This window comes from Protomyctophum bolini (genome assembly GCF_963924005.1).
Source record: "Protomyctophum bolini genome assembly, chromosome: 13".
Taxonomy (NCBI): domain Eukaryota; kingdom Metazoa; phylum Chordata; class Actinopteri; order Myctophiformes; family Myctophidae; genus Protomyctophum; species Protomyctophum bolini.
In genome coordinates, this window is record NC_137874.1 from 9956117 (window position 1) to 9983226 (window position 27110).

At 41.4% G+C, this 27110-nt stretch overlaps 4 protein-coding genes across 4 annotated transcripts in view; 2 read left to right on the top strand and 2 right to left on the bottom strand.

Annotated features, from left to right (window-relative positions):
* LOC308327042 (4-galactosyl-N-acetylglucosaminide 3-alpha-L-fucosyltransferase 9-like) overlaps nucleotides 1-6750 on the top strand; it is a gene marked incomplete at its 3' end in the record, with an annotated part of 7229 nt that extends 479 nt beyond the window's left edge. Inside the window, exons 2-3 of the mRNA XM_080780177.1 lie at nucleotides 1-939; nucleotides 6721-6750. The exon at nucleotides 1-939 is cut by the window's left edge and continues 140 nt beyond it. Coding sequence (XP_080636303.1) covers nucleotides 1-939; nucleotides 6721-6750 — 969 coding nt within the window. The remainder of the gene's footprint in view (nucleotides 940-6720) is intronic.
* LOC308327215 (E3 ubiquitin-protein ligase RNF14-like) overlaps nucleotides 1-15532 on the bottom strand; it is a 36426-nt gene extending 20894 nt beyond the window's left edge. The window contains exons 1-4 of the mRNA XM_080780459.1: nucleotides 15459-15532; nucleotides 13008-13169; nucleotides 11518-11648; nucleotides 11162-11348 (exon numbers count right to left, since the gene is read on the bottom strand). Coding sequence (XP_080636585.1) covers nucleotides 11162-11348; nucleotides 11518-11648; nucleotides 13008-13161 — 472 coding nt within the window. The 5' untranslated portion in view covers nucleotides 13162-13169; nucleotides 15459-15532. The remainder of the gene's footprint in view (nucleotides 1-11161; nucleotides 11349-11517; nucleotides 11649-13007; nucleotides 13170-15458) is intronic.
* Nucleotides 8323-9249, top strand: LOC308327043 (4-galactosyl-N-acetylglucosaminide 3-alpha-L-fucosyltransferase 9-like; the record flags this gene model as incomplete). Its single annotated transcript, XM_080780178.1, has 1 exon — nucleotides 8323-9249. The coding sequence occupies one exon, from the start codon at nucleotides 8323-8325 to the stop codon at nucleotides 9247-9249; it is 927 nt and encodes a 308-aa protein (XP_080636304.1).
* A 1909-nt stretch (nucleotides 15533-17441) lies between the features above and the next one.
* LOC308327023 (RING finger protein 145-like) overlaps nucleotides 17442-27110 on the bottom strand; it is a 34573-nt gene continuing 24904 nt past the window's right edge. The window contains exons 11-12 of the mRNA XM_080780144.1: nucleotides 24248-24481; nucleotides 17442-23553 (exon numbers count right to left, since the gene is read on the bottom strand). Coding sequence (XP_080636270.1) covers nucleotides 22846-23553; nucleotides 24248-24481 — 942 coding nt within the window. The 3' untranslated portion in view covers nucleotides 17442-22845. The remainder of the gene's footprint in view (nucleotides 23554-24247; nucleotides 24482-27110) is intronic.

The window sequence follows — 27110 nt, forward strand, 5'->3', positions numbered from 1 at the left end:
ACAGCCTCACGCAACACCAGTCTGCCTTCTTCGAAAGGAAAGCATACAGACGCCCCAAACCAAAACTATACCTCAGGAAACCACCACATGACGTGGAAAGGTTACAATCACACCAGCACCATCCAGCTCAGAGATGCATATGTGGAGCCTCAGGTCCTCATATTGATATGGTGGTGGCCATTTGGATACAAATTCAATATTACAGGATGTCAGCTGACGGACGACAGGACTCTGTACAACAAGGCTCATGCTGTCATCATACACAACAAAAACATCAATGGAGAGCTGACCAACATGCCAACAGAGCCACGCCCCCGGTTCCAGAAGTGGGTGTGGTTTAACATGGAGTCACCCGCAAATTCAGCTCTGATCCCTAAACTCAACGACTTGTTCAATTTAACAACAACTTATCGCCTGGATTCAGATATCCCAGTGCCTTATGGGTACCTGGTGTCGGTGGAATCGGAGGACAAGAGTTTCACGCTGCCAGTGAAGGACAAATTGGTCTGCTGGGTAGTGAGTAACTGGAACCCACAACATAAAAGAGTTCAGTTCTACAATGAGCTGAAAAAGCACATCAGCGTAGAGATTTACGGCAGGCTTTTTCATAAACTGAATCATGACCAGGAGTATTCCAAGTTAATACCTAGTTGTAAATTCTACCTTGCCTTTGAAAACTCCATGAGCAGAGACTACATCACAGAGAAATTATACAATCCCATGATAATGGGGACAGTGCCAGTAGTGCTGGGCCCTCCAAGAACAAATTATGAGGTTCTCATCCCAGGACACTCTTTCATTCATGTAGACGACTTCTCCAGCCCAAAGGAGCTGGCTGAGAGACTTCTTTATCTGGACCAGAACCCTAATGAATACACCAGTTACTTTAACTGGAGACAGTGGTTTAAGGTCAAGCGTTCCAATATTGGACAAGAACACGTTCAAAGTTCATGCAATTATCTACAAATGCGCCGAGACAGACAAACTGTTGATCTCAATAAATGGTACTGGGGTTAAAGTAATTTATGACAAAACATCGACACTGAATTCGGAGTGCCATATATATATATATAATATATAGTATATACCATCTGCTGGATTTACTGTGATTACCAAAAAACATGAATTTATGTCATAATGCTTGGCATATTTTCGGACATTTACTTTTTGAATACACAGGGTTGTTTGCGGGAAATTGACAAATACTGTTAAGTGACACGACAACTATGTAGCCTAACTGTATTAAACTCATTGTACGTTTCATTTCACGTCATTCCAGGCGCAGTTTCTACTACGGCTTACTTTTAGCCGAATGAGGAAGAATAGGCTTTCCTCATATCGTATTCTTCCTCATGGTTCTGTAAATTACAATAATCTTAGAACAGCTAGCTATTCCCAGTGGGCCACTGGTGGGCCTCCAACTAATTGGCAAAACACACACAAGACTTTACTGATAAAATAGCAATAATCTCTTTATACTATAAAAAGTAAAAGAAACATGGTGGTATACTACATGGGTTCCACTGATCCAAGCCAACACAAAGTGGACGCGAACATCTTAAAGATTTTCAAGAGTTTTGAGGGGTGCAATCTCATGCACCTATGACGAGATTTGTTTGTTATGCCCGGAGTCTTTGGACTCTTTAAAAGCTCGTTGGGAGGGGGACATAGAATATATAATCTCCCAAATGTGATTGTCACACTGTGCCTAATCTTGATGCACCCACTTCCCCTTCTCACACTCACTGGAAAAGGGACATCTTGTATTGTGTAAAATGGGAGAAGATTAGATTCTCATTCATTGGTTCTTCCGATTTCAGAAGATTTGGGAGGACATGGGGACGATTCATTCAGAAATTGAATCCATGGGGTGTCGATTTGAAAGTCTACTGTGGTTGGGGTACTATGATGTAACGCAGATTATGGATGTCTCGTGTACTTGTAATTGTTTGTCGGATGTTTTGTACGGTTTTGTTTCTGTATTTTCAACTCTTATTGATCCTGTATTTAAGGTTTGTTTTGTTTTCTGTTGTCCTTTTTCTTTGGGGTGAAAATTACACTTATTGTGGGGTTTATTAAGATAAGCTGTTGATGCTACCATTATTTTTCAACTCCTGAGTTGAATGCTTCTGTGAAAATACCAATAAACAAAGTTTAAAAAGAAATAAATGATTTTCAAGACTTTCAAGTGGACCCTGATCAGGATACGGTATGGAACCACTAGAATATTCTTCCTACTGCAGGTTAGAAGAATGACTTACAGTCAGAAGCACTCGACCATTGTTTAGTACAAAGTCTTCCTTGGTTTCTTGTATTATTGTGTCAGTATCTGAACTGTTCTCTGAAAAACATGTTTGCTTCAAAGAATAAAGCATATTTTTGTAACGTCAGTTTAGTTTTAAATGGATTCATGTTATACAGCTCGCTATATTTGCCCTGGGTAAATACAGAATAGAGATTATATTTAAAATAATCACTATATTATCCACAAATCACAAATCAATAAAGGAGAGGATGTTACACTATTCATTATACATTATATATACACACACACACACACACACACACACACACACCGGTACTCAAATTGACATTGAGCTTTTTTGTTATTTAAAAGTTATTTTATACCATTTTGGAACCGAAATAGGGAACCGTTAAGAACCGGAATCGATAAGCAGAACCGGAATCGGTACCGGACTCACAAAAGTCCTAACGATACCCAACCCTAGCTATGACATCATGCAATAGTGGCGATCATGATCATCACCGTGACAGGGGAAACAATAGTGGGGCTTGGAAAGTCCAGTTGAAAAAACATCTCCTTGTAATTGGTGTGTGTAATTGTATTTGATGAAGACGGGCCCACATGATCCCAACCTTGTGGATACTGGAACTGTAACGTGTGCCAACTAAACTGCCGACTAGATTAAGATCTAGTGCACAATGATTGGCACAGGGGTGAAAAAATGGGAACTCCCACAGAACCTGCTCGTCAACTGCTATCGCTCTGCCATTGAGAGTGACTACACCTGGTGCCCAAGCTGCACCCATGTGGAGAGGAAGGACCTACAGCGAGTGGTCAAGACCATCGGCTCTCCATTACCACACCTGAGTGACATTTACCTATACTGCAATAATAATAATCTTTTCCGGATTATTCGATAAGGTAAGAAGTTATTTAATGATGTAGTAAAGATAGCTTAGCTAAATGCATTCAGTGTAGGGTTGACGATTAATTGTTGATTAATAATTTGTCAAACCAATAATTGCAATTAACAATACAATTTTGTTTTTGGCATTGAAACATTCAACAAACTGACCACATTCCGAATTTCCGAACGCACCCTAAGTCACCTACATGTGACAAACCCTGCTCTAAAATGCCACTATAGTTACATCCCGTTCAGACCAACAACAACCCTTACACCCTCAATTTAAAATGTTTGCAATTCAATACGATCAAACGGGAATACTGCTGAGTTTCAGCATCGGAATATATGTTGTTCCTATGTCCTTGGAGACATGCAGTCAATATTAGTGAACATTGTCTAAAGTATTCAATGGTCAAATACAAAAGTGAAACTATTGTTGTAATGTACACCTATCCCACGGCAATATGCATGCCAACATGCAGATTTGGAAAAGATGGACACAATGTCTGTGACTCATACTGTAGGTGTCATCTAAAATCAAAACTTATTTGAGTTTAAAACACCAATTTTGAAGGTTTGTCTTCCCATTGATTTGAACATCACTTTCATAATATTGATTGGAACACCCGAGGTGATAAGAATATCATATAGCCACAAGTAGAGTAGTATTCCCCTTTAAATGTGTTTGAAGATCCGTATAGTAGATTTATAGGGATTTAAATCAACATTATAGCTGCCAGAGGTTTGCAAAGTTTTACTCCAGTGCAAAAACATTTATTGATAAAAGAAAAAAAAAGAGGCAGTACTTCATTAATCAACTCAACTTTCTTCAGGTTAATTTTTTAAATGTCGTTTTCACAATACCACAGTATTACTGTTCTCCCTGTGGCTTTGCTTTGCATTATGTTTCATGTGCTGAAGCCGTTTCCATTTTCCTCAAGAAGCCCCGCGGGTCTCAGTTTACAGCACCTTCTAGAACTCCATAGTGGTCGCACACATTTCACGTGCTCCAACCAAGGGCCAGCAATATCCCTCCATCTATCTATCTGCCGATAAACTCTCCTCACATTATGGGTTTTTTCCACTGTACTTACAATACCAAGTATACCTCAGAGCACAGGACACGAGACCATGCAACCACTTAGATCAGCCAGCAGAACTAAACTATACCCCCTTTTTATTTGTTACTATTATAATTAGCTATATCTATCAATGTATATAATATACATATATATTATATATAATATATAGGCCTGCCGGTAGTATATAATAACTTATATAATTGCAATTTGCTGTATGTTTGATTACATGACTATTTCAAAGGGAATATTTGTCATAGGCATTACATCAAATGAAGTGGTAAAGTACAGTAAGTGGGCACAAATGCCACTGTTGATATCCATAAACACATAAATATCAGTCATGAGCGATGGAGATGATCAGCTCTTCTTGTGAAAGGGAAACCAGTTGAACAACTCATTATATGACCTAATGTCAGGCAATGTTCATTGGAATTACATTACGTTATGCAGCGTTAGAATGACACTACATTTATGGCCCTATCCTAGGCGTGCCTTGCCCTATTTTACTATCTTGAACAACATTGTAAAATAGTTCTAGCTGTTCTACATTGACACGTTGTGAGCTTATGTATCTCGGCTATTTGAACTATTGTTAAACGTTTTTCAAAAGAGTATTTAATGGCAAATAAGTTTAGGGTTAAGTTTAGGTTTGCGTAGGATATTGCACGTAATATCTATTAAATGATTTATAGTTGCAGGAATTGTGATCAGATTAAAAGCTATGTGAAAGTCTTTTGACGACAAGTCAAACAAAGACTGGAATCAAATTACGTTTGATTAATCCATTAATAAAATTACATTAATTACAGTTCAACAACTTGGAATTTAATTTGATCTCCCTGCACAGTAATAATATACTTGGTGTTCATTTAACTCCAAAAGAGCGGGCCCATGACAACCGAAAATATATATTGCTCCCATTTCCATTTAGCTTGATTTAGCCATTTTCTCATTTATGACCTACACATGTTTGCACTGGAGCAAAACGTTAGACATTGCCATAGTCTTTATTTGTACACCTTTTTATATACTCTATACTAGTTCCTGTATGGTAGATCGTCTAGACGGCTCTGAATCCTATTCAGAAAGTTCTATAGTAATGCCAAAAATACAACCATTTTCTTGAAGTAATTAAACGACAAGCAAACTGAGAGCAGGATATAGGATTTTGTGCCATAGTATATAATAGTATTTTTTTCATACAAATGAGAGGGCCTATTTCGTTGAACAAAACAAAGGCTTTAGTCTGAATGGAGCTTCTTGTTGCTTGCTTATTTTCTTTTTTTTTGTATTCTTATTATTCATATTTTTTTATCTGTAAAAGTAATTGCTTTTTTGGTCATTTCGTATATTCATAAGACACACAAATGCACATGCATGCACACGCGCGCGCACTCTCTCTCTCTTACACACACACACACACACACACACACACGCACACACACACACGTACGTTTGAACTTCACAGTAAATGGCATACACAAAGTGACCCAATTAATCTGCCCACATATAGTCCATTGGGTCCAGTGGCATAATGTACTGTTTTGTTTACATTTTACTCAGTTACAATATTTATTAATTCAACTGAAGGTTTAATGTGTGCCGTGATTCCAATTGGGAAGGAAAGATGGCTAGTACGATAAATAAAAGTGTAATTTGTTTGAAAGTGACGAAAATTTGATCCAGAAAAAAATATTAGAATATAGTGTGGTACGAGGCGTCAAAAAAACAGCTCCCGTAGGATTTTTGTGCTAAAATAGATTTTTTTTTTTACAGATCTTGGTTCTATAGAGTCCAAACTATGAGAAAATGATGGGGTTCAAATTTTCCCGACCCCCACCCCGTTTCTGGGGGGGTCATCTATTTGGGACCTCCCAGAACAGTATGCCAGCCAGTTAATGTCCGATTTTCATAATATTAGAATTATTTTGTATGTTTTAAAACATTCTGAGTTGATTTCTTAAACTTTTAAAGTGATCAGAAGAATCTTTTTTTACTTTTGGTAGGGGTGTTTCCTCACCTGGGACCTCCCGGACTGACCCCTGGGCCTATTCCAGTTCTCATTACATTCCTCGCTCTGCTCCTGCTCCAGAATATTGTCAAATTAGATCATAAATGAAGCATAAAAGTATTTGTAGCTGGGCTCTGATATAAAAAAAATGGTAGTAGCCAATACCAGGGGTCTTCCACAGGGGGCCCATGACCCCTAGGGGGTCCTCAGAGTTACTATACAGGGGCCCACCAAATCATTTTTTCTTTTTTTTACATTAAACCACTTGAACCATAGCATCCCTTTTCCAAGGAGAACTTTAGCCAACAATAGCTGATCTACAAGGTTGTAGTTTGAGCTTGTAGATCAGCTATTTTCAAAGTAAGGTGCCTCAGACCCAAGTGTAGCAAATATTGCTGCTAAATAAAGATCAGCCAAGATCAGCCAGGCTGCTGCTGTCTTTCTCTTTTCTCTTTGTCTTTCTGTTGTCGGTCAGGTGACTGGGAGGGCTACTTGTCATCCTTAGAGGAACTCATCAAGTATTTCTTTGCTCGTGATCTCCTTAAATATGCTCGATTATCTTGCTATTAACGCTCTTGAACAGGATGACCGCAGTTTAGGTGTGCTTCCCCGTGGGAGGTTAGGGTGTGGGTTTGAGATGGTTAACATCGGTAGACTGTAGATAACTTGACTGCGTGTACTGTACGTGCGTTTGATTTGTGAGTTATCTTGGCACAGTACCATGGGTGTGTACGCATAACAAAACCATGATGCTTATATGCAACGATTGGTATGAAAAACATAATTGAAGCTGAGAAATGTCGGCTATGTGGTTGACACGCACTGTGAGAAGATGAGTTCAGATATGTACCAGTGCCACTGTCTGCTATTTTGTTTAAAGCTGCATTACACCTCAAGCAGACTGAAATTATGAACCCTTTTGGGTGTTATTTTGTCCATAAAGTGATGCTATTCTTGTGTGATCCTCAAAACAGGATTTGATATATTCAGACTAAAATTATTAATATTGCCACCACCACCAATAACCATCAAATAATTTATAAGACGAAAAACAAAACAAATAGTGTTGTCTCCTGACTTTCTTTTCTTCTTTCTAATGATTTGATTGGCCCAAAACATTGTGATCATTGTCATGATTCGTCACGATCCGAGTTGGCTTTGTCCGCGGCGTAACCGTCTTTAAATAAATTATATTAGAAGTGCCGATGGAAGAATGCATTGTGTTTTCATTTCCTGGGCCACTCGCTTTTCTGAAAGGGGGAGGGACTGCGGCGCTCTATAGACCAACTGTGTTAAAAAACGACTTCACACAAAGAGTCAATAATGTAGTTTTAGTTATACTTAAATGAAGGACAATTCGTTTTCCCTGTTCTGATAAGACTGTGTGTGTGTGTGTGTGTGTGTGTGTGTGTGTGTGTGTGTGTGTGTGTGTGTGTGTATTTCAGCTGTCACATGAATATACAGTAGTATAGGGAAGTTGGGGACTAAAAAACTCAAAAGTGAAGGTAAGTAATAATTGTATTCAGTGCTTAGTTGGAACCAGCTCTGCAAATTGTCAAAGCTAACAACTAATGACACATTTAGTATATTGTATGTTCTTACCTGGAAATTAGTCAAATTACGGTACCTAAAAAAAATGTCCCTGCTGCAAAGATGCTAACCATGCAGGCTTATAAAATAAATAAATAAAAAAGAATAATTAGACGTAGTACCCTTTGGAACATCAGAGAGGATCTCACTTCCTGCATCACAGAGCATCTTTCTTGAGAGCGTGAAGTTTATCTATTAATTCTCTCTCTCTCTCTCTCTCTCTCTCTCTCTCTCTCTCTCTCTCACACACACACACTCAGGGTCAGCCATGTTGAGCTCTTCATCCCGCAAATGGACTCTAGTAAAATGCTGCCTGGTGGTTCTGTGTGTACTGGGCTCCTTTCTCATGTACTACTACACACCTGACTATGACTTCAAGTTACGCCCTCCTACCATGCACACAGCCTCACGCAACACCAGTCTGCCTTCTTCGAAAGGAAAGCATACAGACGCCCCAAACCAAAACTATACCTCAGGAAACCACCACATGACGTGGAAAGGTTACAATCACACCAGCACCATCCAGCTCAGAGATGCATATGTGGAGCCTCAGGTCCTCATATTGATATGGTGGTGGCCATTTGGATACAAATTCAATATTAAAGGATGTCAGCTGACGGACGACAGGACTCTGTACAACAAGGCTCATGCTGTCATCATGCACCACAAAGACATCAACAGAGAGCTGACCAACATGCCAACAGAGCCACGCCCCCGGTTCCAGAAGTGGGTGTGGTTTAACATGGAGTCACCCGCAAATTCAGCTCTGATCCCTAAACTCAACGACTTGTTCAATTTAACAACAACTTATCGCCTGGATTCAGATATCCCAGTGCCTTATGGGTACCTGGTGTCGGTGGAATCGGAGGACAAGAGTTTCACGCTGCCAGTGAAGGACAAATTGGTCTGCTGGGTAGTGAGTAACTGGAACCCACAACATAAAAGAGTTCAGTTCTACAATGAGCTGAAAAAGCACATCAGCGTAGAGATTTACGGCAGCCGTTTTCATAAACTGAATGACCAGGAGTATTCCAAGTTAATACCTAGTTGTAAATTCTACCTTTCCTTTGAAAACTCCATGAGCAGAGACTACATCACAGAGAAATTATACAATCCCATGATAATGGGGACAGTGCCAGTAGTGCTGGGCCCTCCAAGAACAAATTATGAGGTTCTCATCCCAGGACACTCTTTCATTCATGTAGACGACTTCTCCAGCCCAAAGGAGCTGGCTGAGAGACTTCTTTATCTGGACCAGAACCCTAATGAATACACCAGTTACTTTAACTGGAGACAGTGGTTTAAGGTCAAGCGTTCCTATTTTGGACAAGAACACGTTCAAAGTTCATGCAATTATCTACAAATGCGCCGAGACAGACAAACTGTTGATCTCAATAAATGGTACTGGGGTTAAAGTAATATGACAAAACATCGACACTGAATTCGGAGTGCCATATATATATATATAATATATAGTATATACCATCTGCTGGATTTACTGTGATTACCAAAAAACATGAATTTATGTCATAATGCTTGGCATATTTTCTTTTTGAATACACAGGGTTGTTTGCGGGAAATTGACAAATACTGTTAAGTGACACGACAACTATGTAGCCTAACTGTATTAAACTCATTGTACGTTTCATTTCACGTCATTCCACGCGCAGTTTCTACTACGGCTTACTTTTAGCCGAATGAGGAAGAATAGGCTTTCCTCATATCGTATTCTTCCTCATGGTTCTGTAAATTACAATAATCTTAGAACAGCTAGCTATTCCCAGTGGGCCACTGGTGGGCCTCCAACTAATTGGCAAAACACACACAAGACTTTACTGATAAAATAGCAATAATCTCTTTATACTCTAAAAAGTAAAAGAAACATGGTGGTATACTACATGGGTTCCACTGATCCAAGCCAACACAAAGTGGACGCGAACATCTTAAAGATTTTCAAGAGTTTTGAGGGGTGCAATCTCATGCACCTATGACGAGATTTGTTTGTTATGCCCGGAGTCTTTGGACTCTTTAAAAGCTCGTTGGGAGGGGGACATAGAATATATAATCTCCCAAATGTGATTGTCACACTGTGCCTAATCTTCATGCACCCACTTCCCCTTCTCACACTCACTGGAAAAGGGACATCTTGTATTGTGTAAAATGGGAGAAGATTAGATTCTCATTCATTGGTTCTTCCGATTTCAGAAGATTTGGGAGGACGATTCATTCAGAAATTGAATCCATGGAGTGTTGGTTTGAAAGTCTACTGTGGTTGGGGTACTATGATGTAACGCAGATTATGGATGTCTCGTGTACTTGTAATTGTTTGTCGGATGTTTTGTACGGTTTTGTTTCTGTTTCTGGATCTCTTATTGATCCTGTATTTAAGGTTTGTTTTGTTTTCTGTTGTCCTTTTTCTTTGGGGTGAAAATTACACTTATTGTGGGGTTTATTAAGATAAGCTGTTGATGCTACCATTATTTTTCAACTCCTGAGTTGAATGCTTCTGTGAAAATACTAATAAACAAAGTTTAAAAAGAAATAAATGATTTTCAAGACTTTCAAGTGGACCCTGATCAGGACACGGTATGGAACCACTAGAATATTCTTCCTACTGCAGGTTAGAAGAATGACTTACAGTCAGAAGTACTGGACCATTGTTTAGTACAAAGTCTTCCTTGGTTTCTTGTATTATTGTGTCAGTATCTGAACTGTTCTCTGAAAAACATGTTTGCTTCAAAGAATAAAGCATATTTTTGTAACGTCAGTTTAGTTTTAAATGGATTCATGTTATACAGCTCGCTATATTTGCCCTGGGTAAATACAGAATAGAGATTATATTTAAAATAATCACTATATTATCCACAAATCACAAATCAATAAAGGAGAGGATGTTTACACTATTCATTATACATTATATATACACACACACACACACACACACACACACACACACACACACACCGGTACTCAAATTGACATTGAGCTTTTTTGTTTATTTAAAAGTTATTTTATACCATTTTGGAACCGAAATAGGGAACCGTTAAGAAGATAAGCAGAACCGGAATCGGTACCGGACTCACAAAAGTCCTAACGATACCCAACCCTACCTGCAAGCATACCGCAAATTAAACCCAAACGGGGGGCGCATGCTTATCCGACACAACAATGGTCCGACATGCGGAAACAACGGTCGGTCATGTGGTCGAACATGCGCTGCTCCAGTGCTTGCGGTTAGGCTTCGAGTTAGGTTGTCGTTCTAATGACAGTCGGACCAATAGTGTCTAAACTAAAGCCTGTACACAACACATCCTCTCATATTGTACCTGTAACAGGCTCACTCTTCTTGCGTTCACCGCTGGCTTTGCTTCCCCCTCGGACTACCTCCAGAGGGGACTGGATATCCAGGAAGTCCAGTGCCTCCTCCTTGAGAAACTGGACCCAGGTGAAGAGAACTACACAGCCCTGGTTCTCCTCCCACAGCTCGTCCAGACGTTTGCACAGGGAACTCATCTGACAAGGCCCAAAGAGGAAAGATATGTAGAGACACACACGCACGCGCACACACATGTCTTAAGAGCTGTAGTGTTGAAGTGACTGGGCATTTGACAGTACAAACAAAGCTTTTAAAAATGTTAACGTTTGGTATAATGAGCCTGGTTCTGTTCAAAATGAGCCTCACCTGTGCTCTGGTAAGCCATTTGGAGCTGATGGTGAAGATTGGCGCAGAGGAAGAAGGATACTCTGAAGGAAGCTCAAAGTTCAGGACCAGAGGAGGTAGGAAGGAGACATTGTACACGGCCCGTTTTTCCCCTGTCAAGCAATTAAATGTAGCACCTTTAAGTTAGAAAAGGTTATGGTTGAAATCAACACTCGCCACTTAACACAATAAACCTGGTGTCCCTATTGTATTACGAAGAAAAATAAGTTTGTATTAACAAAAAGTGTATATTACTGTCCATCACCATATACTGTAGTATTTGTACATGATCTGTGAAAAGGATAACAAAAATAAAATAAAAAAGAGCTCGACATCTTTCCATTGTGGTACTTTGAGAACCAATGATATACGTAGCAACATAGTTTTTTTGTATTTTATTTTTATGAAAACTGTTTGATTGACAGTTGACTGTTGATTTAGAAGACATTTTAAAAGTCGGCCTCAGGTATTAATGGGATAGATTGATTGATTCCGATTTTAAGGGGGGCAGTATCGAATTGCAGCAGTCCGTAGGTGCCCTTTGAGAGCGGTTTTGAAGGAGTCAAGGGATTTGCATTTCTTAATGACTGTTGGTAGGGCGTTCCACATTTTGGTGGCATAGGAGCGAAAAGGTACATGGGTATCTTGGTGGTGTATCGAATCTTGTGGACCAGACCCATTGCAAGATGCTGTACTCTGTCGTCGACCCTATAGCCATTCCAGCCTGTCAAAGTGGGCAGGGGTGAGGTGGGTTCGGGGGGTGAGGCCAAGTAGGAGCCTGACCAGTTTGTTTTGGGAGGTCTGGAGCCTTGTTTTAAGGGCCTTTGAGGTGCTGTGGTACCAAGAGGTGCATGCATGCATAGTCAAAGAAACCTTGTACGAGGGCTCCTGTTAAGGTTCAAGGTGTTTTTGTTGACCAGTGAGGAGATCCTGTAAAGGAATCTTGTTCTTTGATTGACTTTTTTTGATTACGTTGGTGGCCATTTTATCACCGGAAAGATTAGCTAGGTAGTTAATTTCATCTTTTCGTGTGATAATATTATCACCCACTCTAACCAAGAAGCCATCTGCCTTGCTGACATTACTATTTGATCCGAAGAGAATGGATTCAGTTTTTCCCAGGTGTAAGGATAGCTTGTTATCAGTGAGCCAGGTGCAGATTCTACCGAGTTCAGAGCTGAGGGTCTTTTCAACCTGCAGTTTGTTCCTGTCCGAGACCAGCAGTGCTGAGTCATCTGCGAACAGGAACAAGTTGCCGTCACAAGCTGATGTCATGTCATTTACATATATTAGGAACAGTAAAGCCCCTAGTATGCTTCCTTGTGGAACGCCACAGCTCACTGGGAGGGGGGGGGGGGGGGACAACAGTGTTCCGTTCACCTCCACCAGCGGTTCTCTCCCTCCAGGTAGGATTGCATCCAGCTCACTGATGTGCTATCAAGACTGAGTGAACAAACGTCTCAGGACGTTACCTTGCACGACGACCTGGAAGTCGGGAGGCAGTTCCAGGCACAGCTGCATCTCTCCTCCCTGGGCCGAGTCGGCCCTGTGGAAGTCCTGTTCATCATAGATACTTGCTAGAGCAAGCAGCTCATCCTCCTGCGATTCTCTGTCCTCCTCAGACATTTACATTCCTACAACAACAACAAGAAGATTATTTGCACGATGGTCTCAAACAACAATTTTGTTGGCAAGCAGCGTTGTCATGATACTGTGGAGTATAAAACTAAGCTTTTCAAGAAACACTACTGGGGGCCACTGTAATAAACACAGCAGCACACAAATGTCAAATCACGAGCAGCACACAAATGTCAAATCACGAGATTGCTTCAACAAAACAAAAACACACAGTCAATCAACATAATTTCATTATGAATATACATCACACTGCTCATAGCCTCATACTGATATCTCACCCGTTTGTTTTTTCTTTCTCTAGTTTGTCTTGAAAGTGCAATAGTGACCAACTTTCTTTTTCACACATGTAAACACGCAATGTGACCATAAAGTTGAGTTGTCTTGTACAGTTCGTATATACTGTGTACAGTGTGAGTCAAGCTGGGGCTCATGGCTCGGTATCCGGAGAACTCGCCCGTTTTCCGACTCGCCGTGGTTTAGTGCATTTTAGTTTTACTTCACGTTCATTTAAATTGCATTGAATTGAGAGAGAGAGAGAGAGAGAGAGAGGATAGTTGTTTAGAGTTTACTCTAGATAAAGTAGGACATTAGGAATGCTAAAGTTTAAACACCAAAGTAATTGTTTACTAATGTAATTCATTAGTAAACTATATCCTGAAATATCATTGGTACTATCATTGGTATTCACATACTCACCTTTTTTATCATTATCTAGCTGACCATTTAATTGCACAAAATAATTTGATCACTTTGTAAATTAACTATAACATCTGTGGGTTTGACTGATGAAGACAGCATGTTAGCATAACGATGAAGACATTGATGAAGAATGTTCGATGCGGCGAGTTGGTAAACTGGCGGAGTTCTCCGGTATCCCATATGGCTCATAGCTCAGTACTAGATATACTATTGAACTATGAGCCATGAGCCAAGTAAAGGGGCCTCAAACTACTGTAGAGCCATGCCAGTATTGGGCCACAATGCCCAACCTGGTGTATACTTTTGCATGCCGTTATTGATGGTGCTTCTGTGCTTCAGTACTTTCCTCACTCTGCATCTGTAACTTCGTAACTCTAAACTGCTGTGCTGCCTCTGGGCGACTGAAATTCACCCACAGGGATTTCAAAGCATTTAATTAAAGACTTCTTTCATAATATTTTATCCAGGAAAAAAAAGGCAACTTTAAGACTCTTGAGTGACTTCTGTGAGTAAGTTGGTGCATCAAAGATATGATCACTCGGCCGTTTTCAACCTCATTATTTCGCTCATTATTTCGATTTCTGTCAACTAATTCTGTGCCTCATGGACAAGCTAATAAAAACGACAACCCTACTCTTCCCTTAAACGCTATAGAAGCCATTGTTCTTGCCTTAATAAAATAAATAAAACACAATTTGATGTTTGAAATGAAATGACCAAACCTGCCCAACAGATTATGTCACTGGTGGTAGGCAGGTTTTGGAACTGTCCAGAATGAGTCCTCATGAGACACAGACCCGTCCGCATAGACAAAAATTGATATCTTATGGGTTTCGACTTTTGATTGATTGATTGTGCATACTTCATTAGATAGAAATGCAAACAGCACAAAGTCATACACTTGGTCTAAAAGGATTTACACAAAAAGTCTTTTTGTGTAAATACATATAATAACTACATATAATAGGACCTCAATGGAAACAATTGTTTCCATTGAGGTCCTATTATATGTATTCAATTCATCAACATAGCATAAATTAACACCAACATTCCATAAGGGTGATGTGGTTCTTTAATGATTGAGTCATGACTCAGTCACAACCACTCAGATTGGAAGTTGGAACCACACACACACACACACACACACACGGGAGCATTTAGGAGATTTCAGGGGGGGACTTTGCCCCTTTCTGACACAAGGCTAACGTTACATTGCAGCTGGCTGGCTGTGCCGTGGCATCATGTTAGCAACAGCAACATGTCAACATAATAGCCTTAACCATCGTCTGACTGTCATTTATCCTGCTGTGTACGTAACGGTGCTGTCTCTGCAACTGATATTATCTCTATCTATAAACTTTACGACCCGGTTCAACACATTATGCTATAAGCTAGCTAACGTCATCCAGTCAACCAACGACACGAGTTGATCATATTTGTATTGTAAACTGAAGGTAGAGACAGCTATAACATTTAGTTGACAAAGCAGCACATAATTACAGTAGTATAGTATTGTTACGGCGCGTGTATACACAGTCGTTACGCAGTTTATAAAAGTGACCACCAGTTTATTTATTTATCCTTACCTTCTCTTCTCCACACTCACTGATTGTTGCAGACCAACAGCAGGAGCAGGATTATGTATCGGTAGTGTTGATCCCATAGCCCGGGGGACCATAGCGTTGTGATTGGCCCTTTGGTTGCCGGGTAACAATAGATACCGGTAGACCGGAGGGGGGGGGGGGGGGGGAAGAGACTGTTTCCGTATCCGCTTCGGACGGGATATGCAAACTAGTGTCGGTCTAGTCTCGCGTAGTCTCGCGTTACCAGACTGTTGCCTCTAGCAATTTCCAAATGCTTTCATCATACAGTGGAATAGTAGGCCTATTACTATTTGTAAGACTTTCTACTAGTTAGTCTATTAATCTATTATGTTACGTATATACGGCATTATCGGCATTTATCATATATCATATTTAAGTTTCTATGAGCTGTGTAAATAAATGTCCATTGTATCGCACGCCCTGGAGACATTCGTCATGTGCAAAGTGTGTGTAGTGTGTGTGTGTGTGTGTGTGTGTGTGTGTGTGTGGGGTGTGTGGTGTGTGTGTGTGTGTGTGTGTGTGTGTGTGTGTGTGACTGTGTGTGTGTGTGTGTGTGTGTGTGTGAGAGAGAGAGAACTTGGCCTGTTGTAGCGCCACCATGAGGCTGATTTGAAAACTGTCAAGTGGCATTTCTTCCTCAGCCTTTAGTGGGAATAGGATAACCTTACGTGGATATGCACGGCTTGGGATAACGGTACGTGGATATGCACGGATACACTGCCATGTCTTCCTTCTCAGAATCATGCATTTCTGTGGATTCCAAGGGATTCGATTGATCTGACAGTGCCTGTTCCTCTCCTGATGTGCATCACTTCAATGTCCACAACTTCAGTTATGATATTTAGCGTGGTGACTTCTCCTTGCACCAGCCATCCAAATACACTTTCCAGTGCAACTAGTCTAGTCCTTCATTCAGTCTCTCCATTTTTCCTGTGACTATTTTCCAATATTGGTCTCCGCCAATTTAGCATTCCTTTTGCTTCCAAGTCCCTGATCCTTATCTTTCCGTTTGGCGCTTTAATCATAGAAGAGCTCAATTGGGGTTTTTTTTGTTTCTTTTGTCTGTCTTTTTCCGCCCACTCTTTTATTTTTGTCCTCCTGAAATGTACAACCTGAAGTGATATTGCCTTGTCTGTCCCTGTTTGAGTGTGGACCTGATGTCATATGTAGAAAAAGGACTATACAGAGACATTGGAGATGGTGCCACATGGAGGGGGGATGAGGGAGGGAAGAGGGGTGGGGAAAAAAAGAAGAAATATTGGGAACTGCTCTTGTGTCATATGTAAAAGTGTTATATGTATTGTATTGCACTTTCCAAATAAAACAAATATTATAAAAAAAAAAGAAGAGCTCAATTGGGTGTTCAATAAATGGACATCAATGCTTTGATTGTTCTTAATATTTCTCAAACGAGCCTTCACTTTCCTGCAGGTAATTCTCTGGGGTGTTTTGGAACCAAACACATACATATTCAACGTTTCTTTACCTATAACTGGCAGGTTAAGTGCTCTGGAAATATCCTCTTTAATGAAACTGCAATTTATTCAATGAACGTGAAGTAAAACATCTAATAGGCACCTGGCTACTTGGCTTTGCGTTGGTGCATCTATCCAAATGGTAGCTGTCTGCAGTAATACTGTACTATTGTCAGAGTTGCTTGCTACACTACTAACTAGTATGGGCAAAATGTGGGCATACTGAGCTGATGTGATGTCACACGCACGCAAACACACACACACACAAACACACACCATCACTCAGTTCAGAGTAGAGGCAGATATTATTTCATCAGGACCACAAAGGTACAGTGATACCACTTCACGCGCGCGTGCACAGTGCACACACAGTCACACACACACACACACACACAGGTAGTGAGTGAACCACTTTATACAAAGATAAACATACCTCTCCATGTCATTCACCAGTGTCAGTCTCTCAATTGAACTAGCTGAGAACACCAGATGGGTTTTGTTAGATTCTTTTTATTTCTGACATTCAGTTTTTGCAAATTAACCGAAGGCAACGCCAAGCATAAATTCAGTTGAACTGAAAAATTGACATGGCATTCAGAGACTCAAGGTTTCACGTTGCACCTTGAACATGTGTATGCATTCAGAAAAGAAAAAAATAAAAAGTGAACAGAACAGTAAAATATCTGCAGTGTCTCTCAGTGAGAGCAATCCTGAACATGATTAGAACTCTTAGAAATCTCAACAGACAGAAATTGGTTCTGCAAATTGTTCAAAGTACCAAGCTCCATCTAAATGATATGTACAGTATAGTGTTACATAAGATTTGTACAAGTAATTTGACAATGCAATTGAATGAGATTTCAGCTGTAGGACTGACTGACTGACATACTTGCATGCAGTAGTGTGTGTGTGTGTGTGTGTGTGTGTGTGTGTGTGTGTGTATGTGTCTATATAATGGCAGCATAGCAGCCTTCATAACTGGGCAGTATATTCATGCATAGATTGCATACAGTATATTTTACTGATATATTGTACATACTTATATTTGATAGAATATAGTTTACTCAGACCAATTGCAGAGGTCTAGTGTCAGACTCCAAGTCTATTTATTTAATTTAATATCATCTTACTCGGTGTTGGGCAGTAACTATAGTTACTAGTAATATATTACTGTAATATTATTCCTTTTCTAAGGCGTAATAAGTTACTTAGCAGTTACTAAGTAACTTAGTTGCCCAACACTGATCTTACGCTCTTCTCTCTACAAGTGTACCTATCCTGTATTTCACTCTTACTACTGTTCCTGCTACAGTACATAGGTACACCACAAGATTTTAAGACAAAATGTATTCCGTATTCATTGAAAATTATTCAATTTGAACCACACGTCGTACAGTATTGGGACAGAGAGCAAAACGTCCAGTTCTGCTGACGTCATTGTACATTGGGGTTAATGCATAATGAATTAAAGCTATACATCCATGCTTTGGTAGAAGGGTCAAAAGCAAAACTACCTACAACTGTAACTTACATTTGCAGTTCCTAAAAGGTTTAGCTACAGGAGTAGGACACGATTCATATATGGAATCCTATAGCTGAAATCCCAGAGATACATTGGAATATAATCTAATGAGGTTGTAGATCAAGCAAAGCCTTCAGTCATTGGATTCATTTATTGCGAGTCCAAATATTGAAGTAGCTTTCATGTTGTGACACTTCATAATACGCTCAGTTTAACATGTGGACCATGTTTTAATGTGTGCAAAGGCAGAGTCAATGGTGGTACATTTGTTATTCACCATTCAACCACCAATGAGAAAAGTCATTGTTATACAGGGGAAACAGACACACAGTGACATAACAGTGCCATTCCACTAGCTGTATGTCACTGACTTGTAACACCCTTTGACCGTTTGTCATGCATGCCACTCCCTCCAAGACAGAACTTGGCAAAGTAAACCAAAATTAAGAATAACCATTTCCTATGCGGTTTTTATGGCCCAGGTCTATGAGGAATGGAACTATTATTTTGATAATAAAAATAGAGGCCTATATAATCCTTATATTCACCTTTCAAAAGAACAATGTGCAAAATACACCAAACTCTACATTTCATAACAAAAAAAAGAGGAATACTAAGTGAATCAAAGAGCATTGGTCATGTTGACGATCATACATTTGTCATGTATTCATTGTCAGTCCATCAACCAAATGCCTAACAAAAGCAACAATTAAGATGTTAATAGCAAGAGTAACTTTAGTAATCATAGTCAGAGTAGTAGTAATAACACTGCTAAGGGTTGGTTAGTGCATCTTCTTCGTCAGCGCCAATGCTGATCCCACTCCTACCAATAGAGGACATTGGAGTGTTCACACCAGCTCGAGGCCGCGTCATTCAGATAGAAGAAACAGTAACACTGGCTGGTCTAACAGATTAGGGCTCGGTCTCCATTCCAAAGCATTCCAGAGCTAATAGTCACAGAGTACCAAAGACGATCTAGTTGCTAGGTTGGCTTTTGGAGAGAAAAAAAATCAAGCCCAGATCACATCGTATATAATCAACACACCCTCCCCGTTCATATGCAGGTGTCGTATATATGGCCTTATTATATACACTACACACATGAATAGAATGGGCCATTTCCAATATGCAAACTTAATAAGAGGGGATATTTGGTTGCTCGCAGCCACATACAGGGATTCCGAGCATTGCTAGTATAAACAACATTAGTGCAATTGCAACACAAAATCATGACAAAAAAAAAACAATGGCAGAGATACATACGCAGATAGGAAGGTTAAGAAACTTAAGGGACAAACATAATTCATGTGAACAGCAGAAATGCAGCGTGCAAGCCCTAAGCGTGCGAAAAATCTATACGTGGCCAAGTCTCTACGTCTCTTTGCCCGTCAGACGCTCACAGACAAAGGCCACACTCTTCTCCCTGTCCTGCCCCTACTTTAACCTTTCCGTTGGGACAAGATACAACTTTCAGTGCGTGTTGAAAGAAAAATGCAATATACTTGAGCTTTCCTACGAAATGGCTCAACTTGCTGGTGGTTCCATCATATGGACTGAAATGACTGGAGAGAAGCAGTAGCTTGATTAATGCGGTTTAGAATGAAGCAGCTGGGTTGTGAAGTGACCGGTTCCAAACCTCTGACCCTGAATTCTTACTTGGCCAGCCAATAGCTAGCTAGCCTGGAAACGGATAATACATTTAGCTTTTTGCTTCCTCTCCCGATAGTTTCTGCATCACAGTTCTTGTTAGGACCCTGATGCATTATCCTGCCATGGGCACATTCAAAGCCACCCCATGTTCATTCATCCCCTCAAGACGCAACTCAACCACACTCTTGTGGAATGCATCTTTTGTCAACGATTAAGAGGTCAATTGTACAAAATGCATGTCTCTCCTGGCCATGAAAGAGCACTATTCAGCTTGTATGGGAAAATGTTCAGACGAGTGTGTGTGTGTGTGTGGTTGGGCTGTATTTCTCTACCAGCCAGGCTAGTGAGATGTTCATCGAATTAAGTCAAGAAAGTGATAATATGAGCAGGTTTGGCCATCATGGTGCCTGTACAAAGGGATCCGAATGCCGTAGGCCGAAATCTGGACCACAGCCCTTACTGCATGTCATGCCAAATCACTATACTGTCCACGGAAGGAAAAATGGCATATGTTTTATTTTATTTTTTAAAGAGAGAATAGCAATGTTAAAGTTTGGCGACCATGGGACATCACCGGGAACAGCATATTTTTTTTGCTGGGACCAGCCAGTATGATTTTTACAAACGGAACAGGAAGGAAATCATCATATCAAGTAATATGAGCTAGGATTGGACAACACTGGTCCCATGTGAGCCCGTGGAAATGGTTCACATTGCAATACTTGATTGAGGAATTCTCAATGCAGCAAAGAAGTGCTTCATGTTGCATGATGCCCTTGCAGAACGGTAACCAGTCAACTGTTATTGTCAACAATAACTAACAGATATAGTCTCGGTCCATACTCGGTATGGACCAATGAGAACTAACAAATACCCCTGGCCATTGATGAGAACCAATGGAGACATTCAGAGCATTGACCTTTTGTAATCCCAACAGGTTTCCGTTGGTATTTAAAATACAACAGAAAAGTCAATATTTAAAATTCAACTGAGAAGTCTTGAAACTCAATTGCCACACAGTCTTTTCGATGGCCTGATCTCTGTCTGTGCCTCGTTCCGTACCTGTGAGAAGAGAACCTGCCTGTGGCACTTGTATATAGCCAAAAAGAACCAATGCCCAAAGTGTGACATGAACAACGGTGTGAGCGAGACTGCACAAAGAGAAAGGCAGGACATACAGCCATCAAATGAAATGCCGTGGGAGGGAAATGAGGATTAGTGGTGGTTGAAATGTGATGACATTTGAGTATTTTTGTTTCCTCTCCATTATTTCACAGTTTGGATACAATACTCTGATTCATTTTGATTAGTTGAAGATGGTTTGGTTGTTTTTCTCTTTTTCTGTGGTGGTCCGTGTGGGGACTGATTCCTGTAAACCGTTATTGAATTGAAATGTCTTTCAAATGAAAGGCAATACAGTGTTGAGATGCCCACTTGACAAGCCCACTTGACAACACTTCGTATTTCGTTTAAGTGCCTTCACTGCAAAGCAATTACATTTGAGCATGTAAGATTCGTAAATATTGAGTGACGAAGTCTGCATATTTTATTTTACTGGCACAGCTAGCGTCTCAGACTTTCAACTTCAAAGAATTGGGGCCATATGTATGAACGTTTGCACAGCCTGCGTTTCTCAAGTTTGTCAGTTAGTTGTTAGTTGAGGAGGTAGCAAATTATATGATAAACAATATTAATTGGCATCGTACTTGGCATATCACAGAAAAATAAATATGGAGTGAGGTCAACTGGCTCGTGCTGTAAACATATTTACACTATAGCATTGGTTCTGAGAAACTAATTGTTGAAAATAGAATTAAGTAGAAAAAATAATAATTGGTGGGACTTCAGTGTCGCATTTTTATGGGTCCCTTAAGTTTTTGTTTCCTACATTTTGTTTCTAATAATTTAGAAACAAAATGTAATTTTCAACAAACGGTCCCAAAAAAAAAAGGTTTTCTTTTTCTTGAATTAAAAACAAATTCAATAATGTTTTTCAGTAATTTCATGAAAAACAAAATCAAAGAAAATCAAAGAAATTCCATAAATTATAAAACACGTTATTAGCCACATTGTGAGCTTGTAGATCTGCTATTTTCACTAGTTTGGGTCCCAGGGAGACATCAAATTTCTCTTTTGGGTCACGGGCAAAAAAACCCCTGGGAACCACTGCTCTACAGGACCAACGTGGCATCTCCATCTTTCGTCCAGGGAGACGTCGATGCCCGGAGGGTGTTTTTTTATATATGCTACTACACTGCGTGTAAGACTGAAAAACAAAAAAAGAATCACATTTATAAATGTTCCTGCGTAATCTTATCCTTGCGACTGTCACATAAAACATTCTCCCTGAGAACTTGCGTACAGCACCTGCAGAGCATGGAGACACGTACACACCTTCTCACGTCAGGTTTCCTTTACATGCGTACTTTGCGTACGCTTTGATGCATACACGCCCTTCATACATATGGCCCCTGAACTCATTGAAGACTATTCGAGATGTAAGAATGGAAGCTCATGGCAGCAGGCTCAACAGGTAAGAGAAGGACAAGGCGGCATATAGGAGCCAGAAAATTGGCCACTGGAGTACTAAGAGTTTTTAATTCGTGTGTGTGTGTGTGTGTGTGTAGGTATGTATGAACAGTATGTGCGTGCGTCATGAAATGGGGCTCAGAGACTGCATGTGTGGGAGGAAATGACTGTCCTTCAGCCATTGTCGCGGGGGTCAGACGGCAGCCTGTGAGTCTCGGCTGTCCGATAGGAACGCTGTGGCTAGTCGAGGGACGGGGTCGGGATCCGTGGCCGGGCCCGAGGCGGACTGAGGAGGAACGGTGCGCCGCCGCCGACGGCACGACGCCAGGGGGGAGAGCGGCACAGGGAGGTCAGGGTAAGTGGTGAGTGTGTCAGTCGTGGTGGCGGGGGAATCGGAGGAGGCAGCGGGGGTGACGAGGGGGGCGGGAAGGGGGTGCTGCTCGTCTGCCATTCGACTCTCCGGAGGCGGGTCAGAGGGCAGAGGAGGTGACGGAGCAGGAAGCGACGAGGAGGAGGAGGAGGACGACGATGGTGAAGATGACGAGGGAGAGGAGGGCAGGCGTTCCCGCCCGTCTGTCTCTCTGACCGAGTCCTGGGGAGGCGAGAGCCTGCCGGAGAGAGAGCGGGACGAGGTCTCTCCCAGTCCGTCCCCTCCGTCTCCCCCTCCCCCGTGGTCCCGAGGAGGCCCTTTCTCCTCCTTGCCGCCGTTGCCCGCAGCGGCTTCTTCTTCTCCTCGCCCCGCCGCCGCCGCCGCCGCCAACGGGCTCTGGTTAACCACGGGTGATTGGCCCTTGAGCTGCGCGTGACAGAGGGGGCAGGTCTCTTGGACGTAGAGCCATTTCTTCAGACAGCCAGCGTGGAAGAAATGACTGCAGGGGGTGATGACTGCATTCTTCATGTCCTGGAGGAAACACACACACACACACACACACACACACACACACACACAAAAATAACTTATAATTATTGCTATTACATTCTTTGATTTAGTCAAAATCTCCTAATTGCTCAATGGGCTTTCCAGGCCTTCATTTAACAAAGTAAACAAACACTCCTTTGACACTCAAAATTGTCCGAGAAGAGCTGAATGGAATCAAGAGATTTCCTCAATATCTACGTTTTTAATGTTGTTCTTGCATCAGCAAAAAATGGTGGCAATGTACTCAATTGTACTCGATGACTTACCGAATATCTGAAACTTCCTATATCTTTTTTTATTATTGTTCTCAAAACTGAGAATTGAGATTTTACATGAATGTTTACAGACCCGTCAAGTGCATTGGTTTTCCAGGGACCCCCCAGGGGTCTTTGAGGGAGTTCCAGTTGAGTAGCCCCAGCTAAATCAGTGTATTATAATTGTATCAAAACCAGTGTTGCCCTATTTTATACGTCATATATTTAAAAAAAAAGCCCAATATATACTGTACAAGCTCACAAGTTTGTGTCGTTGTGATCTTGTAGATCTGTTATTTGGAACATTTTGAATATAAACGTATATATATTTTTTAACAACACAAATCTTCTCTTATGGGGGTCCCTGGAACGAACACACACACACACACACACACACACACACACACACGTTTCCCTCATACCTGGTAACAGATGGCACAGATGTCGTTGTAGCTGTGCAGCTGGCTCTCGCTGGCCGTGGGCAGACTCTTGATCTTGTAGACGGCGTCCCGGCGCAGCAGGAAGCTCTGCCAGCCCAGCTGGGCTCGGAGCCAGACGTTGTAGTAGGAGTGGACCAGGATGATGGTGCTGCCCATCACACTCCACTCGCCGAACACCGTCTCCGACACGCCGTAGCACACCACGCACACTGCCACCTGGTGGGCATGGAGGGGAGGAGCAGTTAAGACACGCCGTAGCACACCACGCACACTGCCACCTGGTGGGCATGGAGGGGAGGAGCAGTTAAGACACGCTGTAGCACACCACGCACACTGCCACCTGGTGGGCATGGAGGGGAGGAGCAGTTGAGCTTTTAGTTTGTTTTCAATTTGAGTTTAGGATTCATTTTTAACCCATTTTGGGGCGGGAACCCCTTTTGGTGTTAGCATTATGTCATGCTTTAGCTATTGAAAAATAGCAGACCTACAAGCTCATAGCGCGCCACCGAGTGGCACGCTACGAGCTTGTAGGTCTACTATTTTTGAAAAATCGAAGAACGACTGAAATAGAAACATGGCTGTCAGGATGTAGAAGACATGTTTAGAATCTGATCTCAGGTCAGAATGGGTTAAAGCGGGGTTGCTAGTTTAGTATTAGTTCGTTTTAGTTTTGTATTAGTTTTAGTTATTTTAACCCATTCATTTGAGTTATTTGCATTGGCGATTAAGAAATAGCAGATGTACTGCACATTCTTTGGCACATTTCTTTTTCCAGGGCTGAGATTAAATAAATTCAGACTAATAGCAACGAAAACATTTATTATTGTTTCAGTGAACTAAAATGATTGATCAATTTACCTTTTGATTCGTTTTAGTTAACTATAATACCCCTGCTAGGACTCGGAGTCTGACGAATGGGCAGGATGAGATGAGATGTTTTAGTCGAATCAAAGCTTGAGAGCCAATTACAAACGTCTGTTTAAAACCACTACATACAAACTAATAAAAAAAATGACTGCCGTAGTTAATAATCTAAATGCAAGTGAATCAATAAACAGTTGCACCAGCTTGTTGCATTCTCACTGGTCTGCTTAGATGTGGCTGCATGGCATGCTTGAGGCTAGCTGTGTGGGGCCCATTGTGAATAGGATCATGGGAAGCTGAGCATTGAGCTCAGCTGACTGCTGCGTGCGTGCCTGTCATTCTCAATGTTGTGTCCTCGTTGAACCAGTGACCAGCCCGATGAGAACAGACTAATAACCGTTTCCCCGCCAATAAAACTGATAACCGACGGTGATGAGAGGGCCTATAGGAGGGAGATGGAGGATCTAACTCCATGGTGCGATAACAACAACCTCTCACTTAACACCAATAAGACCAAAGAAATCATTGTAGACTTTAGGAAGTCCAAAGGTATCCACACCCCCGTTTCCATCAAAGGGTCATCTGTCGACATAGTTGATAACTTTAAGTTCCTGGGCATACACATCGCAGACACATTCACATGGTCACTCAACAACGAGTACATCCTCAAGAAGGCGCAGCAGCGACTGTACTTTCTGAGGCGCCTTAACATTTTTGGTACAGTTCAAAAGTACAAAAGGACTAGTGAATTTTTATCGCTGTATAATTGAAAGTGTCTTAACTGGCTGTATCACAGTGTGGTACGGTAACACGACCGCTCAGGATTGCAATAGGTTGCAGAGGACCATTAAAACAGCAGCTAAAATCATCGGCACTACAGAATTACCCAGTCTCCATAACATCTACACCACTCGCTGTATGAAAAAAGCCCATAACATCATGGAAGACACCAGCCACCCCGCAAATACCCTGTTCAAACTACTCCCTTCCAAAAAACGCTACCAGAGCATCAAATCTCGTACCACCCGTCTCAGTAACAGTTTTTACCCCCAGGCAGTCAGGCTGCTGAACAGCTGACCTTGAACTGTATTGCACTTCACTTCACTTGTACTTTTCTTTTCCTGTTTTTTGTCTTTTTCTTGCACTATAGATGTTTGTTTATGTCCTGTGTATGTAAGACTGAGAGTGCTCTGAGCAAAATACATTTCATTGTATGTATACTCTGTATCTATACAAATGACAAATAAACCTGAACCTGAACCTGAACCTGAAAACGTAGCCTGCATTATTTGTCGCGAAGCGCCACCGCCGCCAAAATACGTAGGCTACGTTTATTCAGTTGTATAAACGTGTTTGATTCGATATAGTGGAACGCTTCGGATGGCTAGCTGTTGTTAGCTTAAGACACTGGACTGCTCCATCCTCATGCACGCACGTGCCTCCCAGGCGGCATTTCTGGTCAAAACAACGAAACGCGGTGCCTGGCGGTCGCAGTAATGGCGCCGGCCAGTACTTCTCATGCTCAAGGCAGAGAATTACAAACAACCGGTCGAGAGAGTCAACAAATGGTGAATGGTGCAATTATATGGCCCATTTATATGGCCCATTCACACATGCATTCATTCATACACCCAGCACATCAGGAGCAATTAGGGGTTCAGTGTCTTGGTCAAGGACACCTCGGCACTAACTCTGGGGGGAGCCCACAGGGTTCGAATTGGCAACCTTGCGGTTACCATCCGGCCACTCTACCCCCTGAGCCACCGTCGCCCCAACACACACCATTAAGCTGACACAACATCCGGTCACGGCGTTTTTTTGGATCTTCAACATAAGGGTTGAACGTGGCGATATGCAGGCAATCATTCTTTAACTAATCGCGGCGGGGATTGTGTTAACCCATTCTGAACGGGAACCCATTTTGGCTTTAGCATCATGTTATGCTTTAGCTATTGAAAAATAGCAGATCTACAAGCTCATA